This window comes from Myodes glareolus, chromosome 19 (genome assembly GCF_982192425.1).
Source record: "Myodes glareolus chromosome 19, mMyoGla1.1, whole genome shotgun sequence".
Classification (NCBI taxonomy): Eukaryota; Metazoa; Chordata; class Mammalia; order Rodentia; family Cricetidae; genus Myodes; species Myodes glareolus.
The window spans coordinates 4,744,612-4,763,446 of record NC_142044.1 but is presented as its reverse complement, the minus strand read 5'-3'; the positions used below and the strand labels follow the sequence as shown (position 1 = coordinate 4,763,446).

At 48.9% G+C, this 18,835-nt stretch overlaps 1 protein-coding gene and 1 long non-coding RNA gene across 3 annotated transcripts in view; one reads left to right on the top strand and one right to left on the bottom strand.

Annotated features, from left to right (window-relative positions):
- LOC125415047 (uncharacterized) overlaps nt 1-18,835 on the top strand; it is an 87,758-nt gene that overhangs the window by 12,935 nt on the left and 55,988 nt on the right. For both annotated transcript variants that reach the window (XR_015735580.1, XR_015735579.1), the window contains exon 2: nt 7,073-7,149. This is a non-coding gene — a long non-coding RNA (uncharacterized LOC125415047). The remainder of the gene's footprint in view (nt 1-7,072; nt 7,150-18,835) is intronic.
- Odf1 (outer dense fiber of sperm tails 1) lies at nt 4,207-13,270 on the bottom strand. The gene is made up of 2 exons (XM_085679079.2): nt 12,819-13,270; nt 4,207-4,791 (listed from the first exon to the last, which is right to left on the bottom strand). The coding sequence occupies exons 1-2, from the start codon at nt 13,125-13,127 to the stop codon at nt 4,339-4,341; spliced, it is 762 nt and encodes a 253-aa protein (XP_085535205.1). The 5' UTR covers nt 13,128-13,270; the 3' UTR covers nt 4,207-4,338.

The window sequence follows — 18,835 nt, the reverse complement described above, 5'->3', positions numbered from 1 at the left end:
TCCTCTGTCTATTCAAGACTCCACCTTGTGCCCATCTTCCCTTCAGGACTACATGGACTGGGGTATTTAAAATTGCACTCTGCCTGGGCGGTGGTGGTGCATGCCTTTAATCCCAGCACTCGGGAGACAGAGGCCAACCTGGTCTACAAGAGCTAGTACCAGAACAGTTAGGTCTATTACACAGAGAAACCCTGCCTCAATCAATCAATCAATAGAATTGCACTCTGGCCTGCAAAACTGCATTCAAGGCCATGGAAGAGCTGTCCACGTCCAGGGTTCCATGAAACCACCCAAACACAACTTTGGAAATGGCAAAGACTTTCCCCCCCTCTATTATCCACTTCCTCTCTGGTCTCCACTAGTTCATGGAAAGGGTCCTACTACATGCCTTTTCCAGAGGCCTCAGGCGAGGCTCACACATTCTCTCCTCCTCTGACTTCACCCCACACCTGCTTCTCTATTATCAGAGGTACACAGACAATGCATTCTAAACACACTGTCAAGCATTTAAAACTGTACTATGGGCACTACTAGTCTTGCCTCCTTCTATAGAAATCTCCAGAAAGGCATCTGTTACCAATAGCTCCTGGCACAGTGCCTCAACCCAGGGCACTCAATCAATAAACCCTGGTCTTTGAAAACTTATTTTTAGTGCTCATTCAGTGTGTGTGCACTCGCGTGCACGTGTGCCATGGCACACATGTGGAGGTCAGGGGAGAACTGGTTCTCTCCTTCCACCATGTTGGCATCAGGGATGGCACTCAGGTTGTCAGACTTAGTGCAAATTTCTTTATCCACTGAACCATATTGCCAGACTCAACTCTTGTTTATCATTTTGGCCCCCCCAACCCCTGGGGGCTGATGGGGAGCTAACAAAGGTAGCTGGTTCTCCTGGGGCCAGGCTCTGGTCTCCCTGAGGCATTGTGCAAGGCAGTAATGTCAGCACTGCCCACTGTGGCAGTGCTGAGGACCAGTCTGAAGAGCTTCTCTGGCCTTTGCAACTCTTTGAGTGTAGTGTCTTAGGCGTCTCCTCTGCTCTGCACTGAGGACCCTTCCCCATGCGCCCTCTTCAGTGAGTTTAATCCACCCGTGAAAGAGTATCCTTCTCTCCATTCATTGCGGAGCACAGATCCTGGTGTGTCTGATACAAATGTCTGGCTAGTGGGCTGGCAGACAAATGGATGAATTACTACACTAGCAAGGGAAGTAGAAAGATGACTTACTTCTACCAGTATCCTGGAATGGTGTTCTTGCAAGGGCTGAGGTCCAGGATAAGCTGGATAGAGTGAAATTTGTTCAGTCATTTTCAAAAGTTTACAACTTAGGAACTAGAATGTGTATATATATATATATATCCATATATATATTCATATATATCCATCTATATATTCATATATATATATCAGCATTTAGTGAAAACTTGGTAAGACAAAGGGGTGAGGTTAGAGTTTGGTACACTAAAATCAATAGCAGCTAGGTAATTCATTTTGGAAATGGCTCAGTGTTTTTACTCGACGTTTATATTAGCGGGCCACTAATATACACTCTCAGTATGTAATAATACACTCTCAGTATTCGCAAACTTGGAACTTGAAGGTGGCTTTGAAGGAAAGGCTTGGAGCGCCTTGTGAACTCCCAGAGTGCCTGACTGTAAGCTATGTGCATGAGTCACCTGGGAGCCTCTTAAAGATCGCACTGCCCAGGCTGCCCCACAAGTTGATGAACATTTTACTCTTCAGAGAGATTAATCTCAGGGAGAAAGACAGAGCCCTGGGCCCTGAGCCTCTGAGGCAAGCACTCCACCCATGAGCTACTCCCCTATCCTGGCATACTTGTATTTTTAATGTGTGTGTGTGTGTGTGTGTGTTTGTCTGTGTGTGTGTGTGCACGTGTGCATGTATACTGTGTGCTGTGTGTGGTGTGGTGTGTATTGTGTATGTACATGAGTGTAGGGTTGTCTGTGTCTATGTATGCATGTGTGTGTACTGTGGTGCTGTTCATGGTATGGTTTGATGTGTATTGTGTATAAACATGAGTATAGGGGTGTGTATCTATGTGTGTATGTGTGTGCTGTGCATGGTATGGTGTGTATTGTCTATACGTATGAGTGTAAGGATGTGTGTCTGTGTGTGTATGTGTGTACTGTGTGCTGTGGGTAGTGTGTCATGTTTTATGTATGCACATGAGTGTAGGGGTGTGTCTGTGTGTGTATGTGCAGAAACCAGAGGAAGACAATGGTGTCTTCTATTCTCCACATTACCTCCTTTCGATGGGTGTCTCTCACTGTCACGGCTAATCTTGGTTGTCAGCTTGAGTGGATCTGGAGGCAGTTGACAGGCAAGCTTCGGGGCTCACTTGTGAGGGCTTTCCTTGAACCTCTGGTGGCATCCCAGAAAGCAAGGTCCAAGAGAGATGCTTCGCTTTTGAATGCTTGCTTGCCGTTGCTCTGGCTGGCACATTCATCTGTGCTGTTGCTGCTGCCATCACGGCCATTCCTTCACTGATGTCAGAGCCACACTTAAGGGGCTTCCAAAGGGGCTGAAAACAAGAGGCCCTCCAGAAATCCTTTAGGCTTTAGCATCGGAACGGGATGAGACACCAAGCCTTAGTGACTGAGAAATTGCCAGGTTCTCTCCACTTCGGTGTGAGGCAGCCATTGTTAGATTACTCAGACAGTATTTTTTGGTGTTGTTTTGTTTTTCGAGACAGGGTTTCTCTGTGTAGCTTTAGAGCCTGTCCTGGAACTAGCTCTTGTAGACCAGGCTGGCCTCAAACTCACGGAGATCCGCCTGCTTCTGCCTCCTGAGTGCTGGGATTAAAGGTGTGAGGCGCCACCGCCCGGCTAAAAATTTATTTGTGTATACAGTGTTCTGTCTGTATATATGTCTGCAGGCCAGAAGAGGGCACCAAATCTCATTACAGATGGTTGTGAGCCATCATGTGGTTGCTGGGAATCGAACTCAGAACCTCTGAGCCATCTCTCGAGCCCCCCCAGACAGTATTGTGTAAGCCAAATGAATAAACTTCTTTAAATATATACTCATCTTCTCAGTTCTGTTCTTCTAGAGAACCCCAATTAATACGCTGCCTGCGCTGGAAATTCAACACATAGGCTAGGCTGGCTGGCCAGCGAGCTCCCAGAACACACCGTCACCATTCTTCAACTATGAGCAGTCATGCCCACCTTCTAGTGGGCACTGGGGATTTGAACTCAGGCCCTTGCACTTGTGCAGCCCCCACTCCAACCCACTGAACCATCTTCTTAGCCTGGCATCTGTGTTTTTACAGCTCCTCAAGTAATTCTGAAGCACCGCCTACACTGAGAATCCACGGGCAGCTAAGACCAACAAAAGGACTTAGCTGTGTAAACCAGAGTCTGTGTTTCCTCTAAGAGTCTGAGACCAGCTTCAGCCAGTTCCTCCCCAGGGTCCCTTCATCCTTCCTTTATACTTACTTTTTCCCAGCAGTCAAGAGTCACTCTGGAAGCCAGGCGTGGTGGCACGTGCCTCGCCTTTAGTCCCAGCACTCAGGAGACAGAGGCGGGTAGATTCCCGTGAGTTGGAGGCCAACCTGGTCTATATAATGAGTTTTCTAGACAGCTAGAGTTACACAGTAAGACCAGCCTCAAAAACAAGGAAGCAAGACTGGCTCTTGAGCTACATTGGTGAGGATCCAAATTCAAATGAGGTACACTGTCAATTGTGGAAGCTGTACTTTCCGGCTCCATTGACCTTCCACGCCTAAAACCAATTTCAAAAATTGGGAAAAGAGAGAGAGTCTCAATAAATCCCCAGGAGGCTGCAAACTACCCTGAGCCAGGGGTGGAGCATCAAAACCACAGGGATGCTGAAACACTATAGGTCAATGGCTGCCCTGCTCTTGGATCTACGAGCATACTGTGCATTGCCCCCTTCTCTCAAGGACTGTCTGGTCCCCAAGTAAAACCCACAGTCTCGTTGGGCTTGGGAAGGAGGTTGCGTCACCACCAGATCCTCACTGAGTATTCTCTTCCACCTCAACTACTCTAACAGTGTTCTCTGCAGGCAGGGCCATTTCCCAGGATTATTTAGTGTGGAGAATGCCTCTGGGTTTAGAGGTTGTTGGTTATGGAGGACGGGCAGGGCAGGTGTTTTCCACCTTTTCCCTTAATTCTTCAATGAGCTAACTCTGCAGGGGATCAAATCAAAAGACCAGCACACGATGCCATCAGATTGCAGTTGTGTATTCAGTTTCCTATGGACTTGAACCACATGGGCTACCGGAAGGGGAAGAGAAGCGCTCTAGAGCTGCCTGGCTGGCCTACTGACTGCTGCTAAGACATCCGTTCTTACATACGCCTTACAAGATCATCTTCCTACAGGAGAATCGGCTTCCACAGGGGTAGCAGGGGTTGCAAGGGTCGCAGGGGCCGCAGGGACCGCAGGGGCCGCAGGGGCCGCACGGACCACAGGGGCTACAGGGGCTGCAGGGGTTACAGGGATTGCAGGGAGATGTGCAAGGGTAGCAGGGAGACTCGATCTTGACGCAACTGCCGAGCCCGTAGGAGTATGTCACGTCTTTCTCGTCCACGCATGGCGGCAAGCTGAACTCTTTGCAGATGTTCATGTAACTGTACTTTTTGGATCCGAGGCAGTCGTACCTGTTCTCCCTCTCGGCTGACACACAGACCTTCCCATCTTTCACGCGCACTTTGACTTGGTCGGGCTCAAAGCCGCACACGTTCACCGATCCCAAGATGTTGCTGCTGCAGCAAGATGAGGCCAGGATTCTGTTCGTGGTCCTTCTGAGTCTGTGGTTGCAAAGGGGGGAGGGACAAGAGAGGTTAGACCTCTGGACTCTACACACCACCCATAAAATAGGAGCCCCCTCAACCCCAGTCCCTGAGCCCCTCGCCCCTGAGTTCCCACCCCACCTCACCTCCCCACCCCCTTTTGACTCATATCAACCCAATCCAAACCCATTGGCCTTTCTTTCAGATCTTTCTCTAATGCTCAAATCTAACTCCTCCTGCTCTAAGTTATGGACACTTGGCCTGGTCCTTTACCTGGTTACTCTGTGACTGAGCTTCCTTACCTGTGATGATGGTGATAATCCATCTCAACACTGCTGGAGAGTTAAATGAGACCATGTTTTACTCAGCACCGCGCTGGGTTCATCATACATCTTGCCTGATTACCGTTAACATTACCGTTATCTTTTCAGACAGACAGATTTGCTTTGGTTTTCTGATGCTGAGGTTTGAGCCTCACGCGTGTTCGGGAAGCACTCTCTACTGGGCCACACCCCAGCTCAGGGTTTTTATTTTTTATTGTTTTTTAATGAGACACAACCAGTAAGTTAGCATTTGAACTCTGCATCTTAAAGATCAAAGCCAGGAATAATGTGTGTGTCTGCAGACCCAGCTATCCCAGAAGGTGAGACAGGAGGACTGCTTGAGCCTAACAGTTGCCAGGTAATCTGGACATTAAAGCATGCTTTTTCTGGCCGTCACTGGGCAGACAGACAGACACTCCTCCAGACAGCTCACTGGCAAAGGACAAGGCAAGAGAACTCTGGCTTAGTTCTTCCTTGGACCTGGAGAGACCCTGGAAATCCAGTCTGTCTGGTTGCCAGTGCGGAACAGATACAGCGAGATTTCCTGGTGACGTACTAGCTGGGATCCTATCATCTTGCAAAGAGTTTGTTGTGTGTGTTTCCCCAGCTCCTCATTCAGCAGCGTTGTGTTGCTAACTTGAAATCACTCATGAGAGAAATGTTGATGCCAGAGTGGAGTGAGCTAGAAATCGGGGCCCGAAGAGCCGGCTGCCGGGCACCTCTGCTGTGGCTGCTGCTCTACGGCACTGCCCTGTAAACCCTTAATAATAGCAGCAGCTTGCACTGATTGGGCAGTGAGGATGAATCAAGAAATAGGAAAGCTGGGCTGGAGAGATGGTTCAGCGGGTAAGAGCACTTGCTACACTGGGCGGTGGCAGTGCATGCCTTTAACCCCAGCCTCAGGAAGCACAAGCAGGTGGATCTCTGTGAGTTTGAGGCCAGCCTGGTCTACAGAGTGAGTTCCAGGACAGCTAGGACTGGAGAGCTCTTGCTATTCTTCCAAAGGACCCAGGTTCAGTTCCCCCCACCATGTCAGGCAGCTCACAACCTCCTATAACTCTATGCTCTAGAGGATCTGGCGACCTCTTTGGGCACCTGCACTAATGTGCACATGCTCACACTGAGATAAACACAAAAATAAAAATAATCCTTTTTGAGAAGGAGGGCCAAAGTACCTACCCAGAGCTGTGACCCCAGAACCGGACTCTTCCCTCACATCTTGCAAGGCCCTGCTGTGCAGACAAGTTCTCGAGCTTTCCTCTGCCTCACCCAGGACAATAATGAGTGGCCCGCCTACCTATGACGTTTACCTTGGCGCCTACAAGATTACCACTGCACTGCTTTAGATGCTTTTGAAGATTTCTGCTTACTGTAGTTTAGCTACGTGTAGGTTTGTGTGTCTGTGTGTAGGTTTGTGTGTCTGTGTGTAGGTTTGTGTGTCTGTGTGTACCTTTGTGCGTGTGAGTGTTGGTGTCTGAAGGGGTCAGGGTCATCGGATACTCTGGAGCTGAAGTTATAGATGAGTGTGAGCAGCCTAAAGTGGGTGCTGGGAACTGAACTGGGGTCTTCTGGAAGAACAGCAAGTGTTCTTTACTACTGAGTTCTCTCTCCAGCCCCTGTACCCCTCTTTATACTGAATTTTATTTAAACATATTCTTCTTTGCTTAAGTTACACAAGTTCATTGTAGAAGATCCAGGGGACATAGATAAACTAAAGTATTTTTTTAATATTATAACACACATAACATTACTTTTGTTGTATTTTCTTGTCTATGTATGCGTGTGTGTGATTTCTACATACACATAGATTTATGTATGCCCTTATTTCCAAATCATGCTATACACTCTGCTTTTAATTTGTATTTCTCACTTGATTAAACTTCATGGGACTGACTTAATGAGGTGAATTTCTACTCTTGTATTGAAAACTACACTCGTGCTTGGCTAATTACAAAATGACACTAGCGCTCTCTCCTAGGAGACGACCTGAGCAGCAGACGAGATGGCGTGGTGTGAGTCCTTCACCTCCGTTCCACCCTGGCCCTGAAGAAACTGGTGAGTCCTCCTTGTCCTGTATGTGCTGGGGCGCCTTAGGTCATCCCAAAAAGAAAGGAAGAGAACTGGCTTCTTAGGTAGACTTAGCCCCATCTCTCTGGGAGAGCAAGGAGGAGCTCACAAGCTCCTAATAGGGAACTAACCCAGACACCAGTCCTCTCTGGCTGGATCGTGGCTTGAAGAAGCAGCCAGGGGTGTGTGTGTGTGTGTGTGTGTGTGTGTGTGTCTGTACATGTGCAGGGAAAGTCAGTCTGGTTTGGATGAGAAGTGTGGAATCCTGATATCGATAGTGAAGATGGGCTGGGACTAACAAAAGCAAGCCAAGACTCCTGAGCAGGTTCCCTAAGCCTCAGCTGGTTCTTCCCGGAAAAGCTCAGTCTGCTCACCACAGGAACTGGAGCCTAACCTGGGACCTGACTTGTCAATCACAGCCAACTTTCAGATCTGTTTCCTGTAGACACCTGAGTCCCAGCTTTAGTCAAATGTGTTGTTACCGGCCCCTCCTCACTTCCCTCTGTTCCTCAGCTCCGTTGGCTCTGCAGTAACTGTCCAGTGGTCCCACAATGTTCGGGGGCCCCGTACCCTCCAGGGGTCCCGCACTGTCAGGGTCCCCACACTGTCCAGGGTCCCCACATTGTCCAGGGGTTCCACAATGTTCGGGGGCCCCATACCCTCCAGGGGTCCTGCACTGTCAGGGTCCCCACACTGTCCAGGATCCCCACACTGTCCAGGGGTTCCACAATGTTCGGGGGCCCCACACTGTCCAGGGGCCCCGCACTGTCCATGAGTCCAACACTGTTCAGGGGTTCCACACTTTTAGTCTCCAGAAGACTGCCTAAAAGTCTCAGCTAGGCCAGATTTCTTATCATTTCTACATTAATGGTTCTGAGTAGAAATGTGTGGGTTGTAGGAGAACTTGCTTGGGCCACATCTGACTCATCAAACTCAATTCTGAACTTGGAACATGCCTCTTGCCTAGTGGGTTCCCTACAACCCAAAATGGGTTTTTCTGTAACTGCAAGGTTCTGAGCCAGGGGCACATGGCCTCCTGTGCCCCACTCCTGTGGACGAGGGGAGCTTGACAGCTGGGGTGGGGGGACTGTGCCTGTGCGCAGAGCTCCACAGAGCACCCCACTTTTCTCCTGATCACAGCTGGAGCCACTCCCATGTGACTCCACACCCTTGAATGGGAAACACCCTGCCTTCCCGGTAGAATTATATATTCAGCTGTTTCCACAGAGATCAATTTCAACCCAGTGCAGGAGAAAGTAACAGGGACTTAAATGAAGAGCACAGACAGGTGGACCTCCTCTGACTTCACGGGGACATTCCTTTTCTCTTGAATTTAAACCCATCCCAAAGAGCTACCTAAACACTCCTGACATCTTTATCATCACTTGCCTCCTGCTGCTGCTGCCCCCTATGTGTACATATGTTCGTGTGTGTGCATATGTTTATGTGTGTGTGTGTGTGTGTGTGCATATGTGTGTGTGTGCATATGTGTGTGTGTGTGCATATGTGTGTGTGTGTGCGTGTGTGTGTGTGTGTGTATGCGCGCGCGTGCGTGCACACGCGTCCATATGTGTGAGTGGAGGCCAGGTTGACATCAGGCAACCTTAGTTTTTGGAACAGGGTCTTGCTCTGGACCTGGACCTCATTGATTAGATTACACTGACTGCCAGCAACCCCGAGGGCCTCCTGTCTCCACCTTCCCAGTGCTGATGCTATAGATGCCACAGCACCCAGTTTTTTTTATGTGAATACTGGGGATGTGAGCTCGTACTTGCGGGGCAAGCGCTTTAGCAACTGAGCCATCTCCTCAGCCTCTCTGCTTTCTCTTTCTGCTTTTATCCTTCCCTCAGACTGCTGGAGTAGACAGGTGTCACTGGGCAGCAGGAGCAGGTTCTGTGGTGTTGGTGCATCCTCCTTCCAGTCGGGCTCGCAAAACACAGGTGTCTGGTTCCCACCCGAGTTCTAGATTCACTAGGTTGGGATACAGCTGAGACTTTGTCTTTCTAGTAAGTTCCGGGTGATGCCACTAACACTGGTTCAGGGTCACACTAAAAACTGGCAGGTGATTATACAAATGTGCTCTAGACTCGGGGAGATGTGGCTTTGCTCACCTCCTCGTCATCGAGAACTCTGTTCCTTAATGTTTCAAACAGGAAATTCTAGGTACCTAGCTTTTATCCCGTGAGTTGTTAGCTGTCTTTATCAGGCTGTGTAGGCTATACTTTAAACAGATTTACCCTGAGACCTTCTGTGGACAATTCCCAAGGCTGTATGATTAAAAATGTTAAACCAAATAACAAACACACATCTGAGCCTGGAGGGTAATTCAGTGGTAAAATACTTACTTAGCATACCCAAGAACCTGGGTTTTATTTCTATCACAGAAAGTAAAATTGAAAATTGCATTTGACCACATGGGCATCAACTCTTCAAGTGATGATGGATTCTGAGAGGTAGGAGTTAGAAAGAGTATAAAAGACACTGAAGAGGCCATTTACTTCACCTTTCAGTGAACCCAGAAGAAGCAAGGAGGGAAAATCAACTTTTGGTAGTCATAAGACCTCTGCCTTGCATCAGCCTCCATGACTGTGTAGATTCAGTGAAAACTTCAAACTCATAATGTGAAAGTAGAGAAATAGTTGAGGTTTTAGACGGCATATTTTGTGTGTGGGATTTTCCAGGGAATTTCTTATTAAGAGTCAGGCTAACCTCAGATGTTTGGGTGGAAGGCAGTCTTGGGATTGGTCTCTAGGAATCAGGAAGGGGCACAGAGGTTGAGCCCGGTGCAGCTCAAGGGCGCAATGCAAACGAAGATGCCAAGATGCGCCAGGTTGCAAGGACTCAAGCCAGAAGTCAGTGTTACCATGGGCTTCTGTTTATCAGACAGGATGGAGGAAGGACGGGTTTTGTTAGTTTCTCTAGCTTTAGTACAAGAGACAGGGAAGCCTGGGAAGTGTGGGTGTACAAGCTTAATTCAGGCCGGTGGCTTCGTGAAAGAAAACCAAATTCCGTCACCACCATTCCTTCAAATCCAAAAGCAAGGGAAGAGACAGGCGACTGCTGGACCTTGGAGTGTAGCAGGTAAGAACAGGAAAATCCTGAAGCGTCAAGGAAACAGAAGAGCCAAGTCTGGTCCGGACAGCGGCTTCTAAAGCAGCGGCTTAAGAAACACTGGTAGTGAGTGAGCAAGATTTTTAAATCCTTGCCTGAAACAGCCCGCTGTACACATATATACCTCAAACAGCAACGATATGCAGTGGGAATTTTCTAATTCTTTTTTTAAGGTTTGTCTATTTATTATGTATACATTGTTCTGCCTGCACATAATCTCATTAGAGATGAGGGCACCAGATCTCATTACAGATGGATGTGAGCCACAGTATGGCTGCTGGGAATTGAACTCAGGACCTCTGGAAGAGCAGCCAGTATTCTTAACCTCTAAGCAATCTCTCCAGCCTCCTCTGAAGGTAATTTAAAAACTGTTATTTCAGTCTTCTTGCCAAGTAGAAGGAAACACTGTGAAGGAGACATGGAAGACTCAGGCTCAGAAAAAAAGAGTTCAATATAGCCGAGGCAATTATAGATCAAGGATAAGGAACCTTCTGGACCACACAGTCAGACAGATATCTGAAAAGGCATGTCACCAATACCCAGACAGTCCTTAAAAGGGCAAAAGGTCACACAAATATGAATTCTAAACTCAAAAGACCTTGAGCATAGTTTCATACCAAAGATGGTTTTAAAAAACAAAACAAAGCTGAATGGGGATTGATTATTACGAGATCTAGTCATGGGCCAGGAGCTAGGTAAAGATAAGGAAAAAAAGAAAGAAAGCATTTCATTGAAAGAAAAATTCGTCATGAGTCCTTTGGGATTGGAGCTCAGATCCGAGCTTTCCCATCTTCACCCCTATTCAGGAAAACTGAAGCTGTAGGTTTACAGTTGACACCAGCCCTCCCAGACAGTGAAGCCTCAGGCTGTTGGAAATAGAGTGGTACTGTGCGGGGAACTGTCGTGGGAACTGTCGCGAGGTGGCGTGAATTGGAACTAAAGTACAGGAGAAGAGATAAAGGAAGGACAAACCTGGGGGTCACAGGGCCAGGAGCTAGGTAAGGGCACTGCCCACTTCACATAGGCTGCCTGAACGGAACTGAGGGGACGCAGACCGAAGAAAGTGCTGCTCCCTCTGAATCACCGTACTGAGAGTAAGGCTTGAGGCTGAGTCTACTGTGTGCCAAGAAACCATCTCATGGGAAGCCAGGGGGACAAGACAGTGGGCAGAAAAGAATCTGCCCTGAAAGTGTAGGAAGTAGGGGCAACCAGATGGCCAAGATAGAAGACCTAGAGCCATGGGGAGAAGACACAGGCACCTCACAAAGAACACTTAATATTTGGAACAATTTCGCAGTGAGTTTCATAACTTGACATCCTGAGGAATAAAAATAAACATTGCTTCAAAATTGTAGATAAATTTGTAGGCAACTACCCCACCATACATCGTCAGGTAGCTTTGCTTCTGACCTTGGAATTGATGACATCATCAGTAATTGTCCCATTACCCTTCTCAATAAAACATCACGGTCACTGTTGTCAAGGGGCCTTGTCCGTCCATTACTCCTTCCTTTCACCCATCTGTCCACCTCTACCGTCTTCCCATCCATCATATCTGTCTCTGCTCTATTTTTAGACATAATCCCTTATTAAACATGATGTTTCTACCTCTTGCTTTTTCACTTAATGTATCCATACATAAAAGAACTTTCCAACTTTTCAGTCCCCCCCCCCTTTTTACAATCTTTGGGAACAGTCTCACATAGTCCATGCTGGCCTCATATTCATTCTGTATCAGAAGCTGGTCAAGAACCTGTGAGCCTCCTGCCTTCGCCTCCCAAGCGCAAGGACTTTGGGAGTCAGCCACCATACCTGCCTCTTTAACCCTTTCTTCCTGTTTCAGAGAATGGGTACAGTCACTTACATAACCAGGGGACAATGCCCCCCATCTATATAGACTATAGGTCTCTGTGAAAAGACAGGCAAGGATTAAAGGAAGCATAACTCCCCCAGTTAAATTACCCAATTCAACAGAAACCCATCCGAATCTACGATGAAGGCTGAGCCTGCCGCACATCCTTCCTGAGGTGGAGGGGAAGGCCAACCCGGCAGCCCTTACTCTATATCAGCCCTGCCTGAGCCTCGCTAGGAGAACGGTTTCCATCCACAGCGCGAACCTCTAGCCTTCAGTCCGCTCTCTACTCCTGAGGCTTCAGGCGAACATTAAAGATTTGATCGATGCCTATGACTTCTGCAGTCATTTCTGCAAGTCCAGAGTTACTCAGATCACTTCAGTCATTCTACCCAGAGGAAACGTTGAGCTGGCTGCTCCCTGTAGCTTTTAGCAACACCCCTCAATTTTCCCCCTCATTAAGGCCACCTTACTTAATCAACTGACGCTCCTGCTGTAAACCCCCACCAACCTTGTCAGCCCATCACCGCACTGTTCCCACCATGGACCCCCCTTTCCCTCTCCTAAGTCACCTGAGTCACTGTCTCAATCCCTTTCCATGTCTAGTTGGCTGTCACTGTCCCCCCCGCCCCCCCTCCCCTGCTGCGGCTGCTACTCTGACTGTGGCTACGTCCTCTCTCACTTGACCACTCTCTTTCCCATCCTCGGCGGCGCAGGCTGCTTTCCTCTCTAGGCTGCGGAGCGATGGGCGCAGGCAGTACAGCTTGTAGTCGCAGAGGCAGCACGGGTAGTAGAGGTCACACAGGCCACAGGCGCGGGACCGCTTGGAGTAGCAGAGGCAGTAGGGGTAGGGGTGCAGGTCGCAGCAGCAGTAGGGGTGCATGTAGAGGTCGCACAGGCAGCGGGAGCTGAGTTCATCGATACATCTCAGTTGCCTTAATTCTCTGTCCACCTTCTTTATGTCCCTTCTAACACTGTCCAAAAGACAACTCAGTGCAGCCATTTTGGTCACACCTTATTGTTCTGTGAGTACCTTTGGGAAACGGCACTCAGAGGAAAAAATTGTTCTAAGCTCTGCTCAGAGGCCTCCTTTAAAATTAAATGAGCCACACATGATTCACTTACTTTACAGCTTGTGTTCTGTGACCCCGCCCACCCTTAAGGATGTCATAGTCTCCTGGTTACCATGCCAACCACAAACAGTTATGGTCCCCAGAGACCCTCCTCAGGTCTACCCCCAGGACCATACTCATGCTGAGGTTCATTTACCTCAGTGTTTGTGGGGTTCCCCAGCAGCCACAGCTCTTTGGGGTTCACGGACTAGCCTTCAGTGTCCTACAGTGACTTGTAGTGTCAAGAAGCTGTGATATGGGTGTGACTGTGGTTTTGACCCTGGTGTGGAAAGGGCAGGAGTTGCCTGGCTCTGGTCTGTGAGCCTTCTGGTTCTAGTCCTGGGCCTGGTTGTAAGGATCATTTGGGCTTCAGACAGGTAGAGTGTGAGGACCTTGGCTGCCGGCCCTTTCTTCCCACCAAGTCAGCCTCACGTCTGCCGTTGTCATTGGCTCTCTCAGACCGAAATCTCCGAGACCCACCCGTGATTATTATTATTTTCCTGGTGCCAGGGACCAAACCCAGGGCCTCAGACATCATAGACAACTGCCCATCCTTTACCAGCGAGGGTTCTAGCTAACTAGAAACATCAGTTCCCCACTAGTCCGGGGCTCATATGCTCTCATCTGCTGCTCTGGGTCCTGTCTTCAGGAACCACCTCCCAGCATGGATACCTGTAGTCTTGTCTGGCCCCTGAGTGCCTCCCAAGCATAGGCCCTGGCCCTCTTCCCTTAGCCTGAAACCCTTGCTTCAGCCACTGGCCACGCTCTAATGTGGATCAACCTCCTAGCCCGCAGCCTTGGCCTCAGAGTTGACTTGTACTAATCTATTTCTGTCCCTCAGACCACTTCCAGCTCTCACTTCCCCTCTCCTAGACTAAGACCTAGGGAAGGCACACGAGGACAGATGTGGACACCAGAGAGGGAACTAGCTAGATCTGAAGGCCACAGCAAGGGGTTGAATTCTCATTTTGAGTTCAGTTATCCATCCTCTCCTATTGACAGATGTCAAAAGTAAATCAGGCCCAGTAAAGAGACGAGGCAAGTCTGGGCTGGTGGACACGGCTCGGGGAGCAAAAGGAGGGCACTGGAGCTGGGGAAATGGGTCAGTGGTTAGGAGTAGGTGATTCAGAATGACTGGAACTGCAGTTTCATTGGCTCTGATACCCTCTTCCGACCCCCACAGGCACCAAGCATGACCACGCACACAAATACATGCAGGCAAAACACATGTAAAATAAAATGAATTGATCTAATTTTAAAGGAAGTCACTGGGCCCATTCTTGCCTTTCGCTCCTCAAGCCCCACCCAATCTGATGTTTTCACACTGCAGTAAGACAGATTTTGCAGATAAATCTGTCACCCCTCAATGTCCCTACTTTGCCTTAAAACTCACTCACTCGCTCTGGGAAGGCCATACCTCGCTCTTTCCGTCTCGTTTGGACTTAAAGACAGTTGCTCTGCTGCTTAGAAGCCCAAGTCTCTGACCCTGTCTCGGATCTAGTTCATTACTGCTCTCTCGTGCATAGCTATCCTTGGGAAGTCTTCTTTGTCCCATCACCAAGCATTCTCTTTCTCTGTGTCTGTCTGTCTGTCTCTCTCTCCCTTCTCTCTCTCTCTCTCCTCTCTCGCTCTCTTCCTTCCTTGACAAGTACTCGTGTAGCTCAGGTTAGCCTTCAACTCGCTGCGTAGCCGAGTAACCTGTATCTGACCTCCCAACTCCACGTCTTGAGCACTGAGATTCAGGTGTGAAGCACCACACCTTGTTTATGGGAGATAGGAACTGACCCGCGGCCTCGCCATGCTGGATAAACCCTCTGTTCACTGAGTGCTGTTTCCAGCACCAACATGTTTCTCATATGACATTATCTGTCAATTTCCAAAACTAAGCAGGATATTGGCTGGTTTTGCTCACCAAGAGCTACCTAACACCATGCCTGGTACATCATAGGTGCTTGGCATTTACAAACAAGCCACCAAATGAAGAAATAATCAGAACTTGGTGAGGAGAATGAAAATGGAGTAGAGGAGGACCCAGTAGTGGCTCCTGAGATAGCGAGCTGGGGTAGAGTGTGGTAATCAAGAGACTGGTGGCGGCTTCGAGGTAAGCTGTGCAGGGGACGCAAGGAAAAGCGATTTGAAGCTCAGGGAAAGACAGACAGACAGAGGTACAGACCAGGGGGACATGAGATGCAAACTGCTCACATGTGCGAATAGGGCAGAGACACGCTACTGAGGTAAAAGATCAGAAGTAGGGGTGTCATGAAGCTCATAAAAGTCTCTTACGGGTCCCCAGAGAGGCCACAGCCCCTCAGCCCAAGTCGCTGTATGTTGTCAGCCTGGCTTCCCAACGGCTCAGCATTCCACAGCCTTGACCTGGAGGCTCCCCTTCTGATGATGAAATGTCGTACACACTTGGACAGCACCCACAGAGCAGGGGAAGTTGGCCACCTGTGTCAGTCGGAATGAATCGAACAGCAATGCCGAGTTCTGCTCGTCTAGGGACAGGCTAATGCCCTTAGCAGGTGATTCCATGCGGTTCCGAGGGGTGGTCTCTGGGACCAGGAGCACGACCTGTAAGTGTGTTCAGATTTCTCTAACTCCAAGTGAAAGACTACTGAATTCTCATATCCCAATGCATTCCATGATTAGCAAATGTCAGCAAAGGTTTGAACAGGCAGCTCTTGTTTTAACTTGTTAAATACACATCTTTTGGAGCTTAAGTACACAGCTAAGTCTACACGGCGTGTTATTAAGATAGTCCTGACTTCATTGCACCTGGGGCCCTCCCATTCTCTCACCGCCCCCCCCCCCCCCGGAATTCCACCCTTCCACCATGAAATAGATTTTTTACATCATTTCAAGTGACTGAATAAGTACATTTAAAGATTTGGTGGAACATCTGTGCTGGCTCACAGTGGTAGGATATGCAAAGAGGTACGTGCAGAGGATCCTGAGTTCAAGGCCAGCCTGGGCTACATCATCGTTGGGCATGGTGATGCAAGCCTTTAATCCTTGCACTTGGGAGGCAGAGATAGATGCATTTTTATGAGGTCAGTGACAGCCTGGGCTACAGAGTGAGATGTCTCAAATCAAAAGAAAACAAAAGATTCAGTGAAATTGTGGTCCCTCACATCAGAAGGACAAGGCTGAAATTCATTAGAATCTGCTGAAAATCCTTAAGGACAAGGTTCAGGCACAACTCCTTGAACTATTAGCACAAGCATGTTCATGGGCTCTAACACAGAGGTGGGGGGTGTCCGTTACAAAAGGCTGCATCCACAGACACGCCCACTCACCTTGGCTGGTACCCAGACAGACCTTCCTCTGGGATTAGAGGGCAGGAGGTGGCAACTTCACAAGCCAGGCAGCATTTGCCTGGTGGTCCTAGTATTAGCCGAACTGTGTGCCAAAGGCAGCTTCTTCTGCTCTTCCAAGTCCGTTCACTAAGCCAAAGCTGCAAAGGTATTCATCTAGTGGTGGTGGGATCAACACACAGTGTGTAAACATTAAACCCCAAATTATGCCGCAACATGGCTTTAATTTTTTTGAAAAGGATCCAATGAAGGAAAGAATGACCCTTAAGAAATGACTGGTTATCTCTGAAAAGTAAGATATTGGTGGCTTTTAAAACTCTCCTTCCTAGGAGTGTAGCCCAGCAGCAGAATTGTGAGAGGCTCTGTTTCAAGCCCCAAAAGCAAACAAAAATGTGTTAGGATAGTGTGTGTGCATATGTGGGGGGGCTACATATGCCTGTTTCTCAAATGGAGTGGTCAGAGACAATTTTGTCGAGTTAATTCTCTCTTTCCACGTTTACATGCATTCCAGGGATTGAATCCAGGTCACCAGGCTTGCACAGTAGCATCTTCACCCCCGCGCCATCTCAGCAGCCCTGAAATACTTTAGCTAGCAATGTCTAGCACTCTGTCCACTCAAGGCTCACCTCTGGCCCATCTCAAAAATCCAGCTGAGAGGCCAATGGCATGGCTTGGTGGATAAAGAGCTTCTCTGAAGGTTTGGGGTCCAGGGCTGGGATCCCCAGCTCACACGGAAGTCAGACAGGATTCCCCGGGGAAGGCGACTGGCTAGATTGGTCATATTGATGAGCTCCAGTTCAGAGGCAGATCCTGCCTTGGTACAGTGGAGAGATCAGCATCACACACACCCGGGCAAGCTCTGGGGCCGTCCCTCCGAGCAAGCCACCGGGGAGTTCTCTGTGAGAAGACACGTCTATGCCTGTCCACCATCCACGGAACCTGCTTTTGGATGAAGAACTTTCTCCCTCTCCCGCCATTAGCTACCGTCGATAAAGTTGCCTATCCAAAGATGGGGCACCTAAGCAGGCCAACCCACTGTCCTCCTGGAACTTCCTGTTTACCACAGTGCCTAAATAGTTCACATTTCCAAAACGTTCCTCAGCTGCGCTTCAGGACTGTCAGCTCCTCAGGTGGCTCCAATAACCTCATCTCTTTCTTTCTCTTCTCCGTTCCTGTTTTGTGTTCTTTGGACAATAGTTTCACTATGTAGTGTAGCTCAAGCTGGCCCAGAACTTACTATATATAATAGCCGAGGCTGGCCTTGACCTCTAAGCAATCCTCCCGCTTCAGCCGAACTTCCCAGTGCTGGGTTACAGCATGTGCCACCAGGCCTGGCTCAAAACCCTCTGAGGCCCTGGCATGGTGGTAATACGCGCTGGGGCTCTGGCCCTTCAGAGGCACTTGTAGAATGACCTCAAGTCTGAGGCCAGCTTTCTACATAAAAGCCTTAACAAAAAACAAATGGCCAAGCCAAGCCAAGTGCTCAGTGGCTCAGGCCTGTGATCGCAGCTCCTCAGGAGGATGGCCAAGTTCAAGGGAAAGGAAAAACAGAAAGAACTGGGACACAGCACATTGGTAGGGCTTGCCTACCATGAATGAGGCCCAACGCTCCAGTCCTAGGAACAGAAAACCAAAAAAAAAAAAAAAAATACAACAAACATGGAACTGCACTGGGACGACAGCCTGCTCCCTTTGGCCGACGTGCAGAGACCACTCCAGGCTGAGCTTGGAGGTTAAGCAGCTGCTTCCCCGGAGGAGAGCATCTCATGCTCCCCCGTGGCCCGGATCTGGGTACACCAAGAACAGCTGTCACACGGAAGGCCCATGGGTGTGGAACAAAGACGATGAGTCATGTGAGAGAAAACGGTAGGAAATGCCAGGAAGATCATCCAACAGCAGCATCCCTAGGGCAAAGAGAAATTTCCAGAGGGCGAGAATCTCAGAACTTCAGCTTTGGAAAAGCCCTTTATCCACACCAGTCTCTCCCTGGCAGAGAGTCTGGGCTGAGCACCCAGGGCAGGTGAGCCTGCGAGACAGGCATAGGCTGTACAGGTGCTGAGACAGCAATCCTAGCGTGGTTTTATCTTCCTTTAGTCTCCCAACCCCATGGAGTCCTTATAAAAGAAGGTCTTACTTATATATTTTATGTGTACGTGCTTGTGCGCCTAAGTGTACGTATGTATATCACGTGGGTGCAGGTGCCTGCAGCAGCCAGAGCTGGGGTTACAGGCAGGGTGCTATATGGGTGCTGGGAAACCCAACCTCAGTCCTCTGCAAGAGCAGCA

Bases quoted from the DNA above. Each gene is read 5' to 3' on its own strand.
- Odf1 (XM_085679079.2), bottom strand. From the start codon at position 13,127: ATGGCTGCACTGAGTTGTCTTTTGGACAGTGTTAGAAGGGACATAAAG. The intron at 4,792-12,818 runs GAGAGTGGTCAA...CTTTGCAACCAC, and splicing joins GCGCCGCCGAGGATGGGAAA to AGACTCAGAAGGACCACGAA.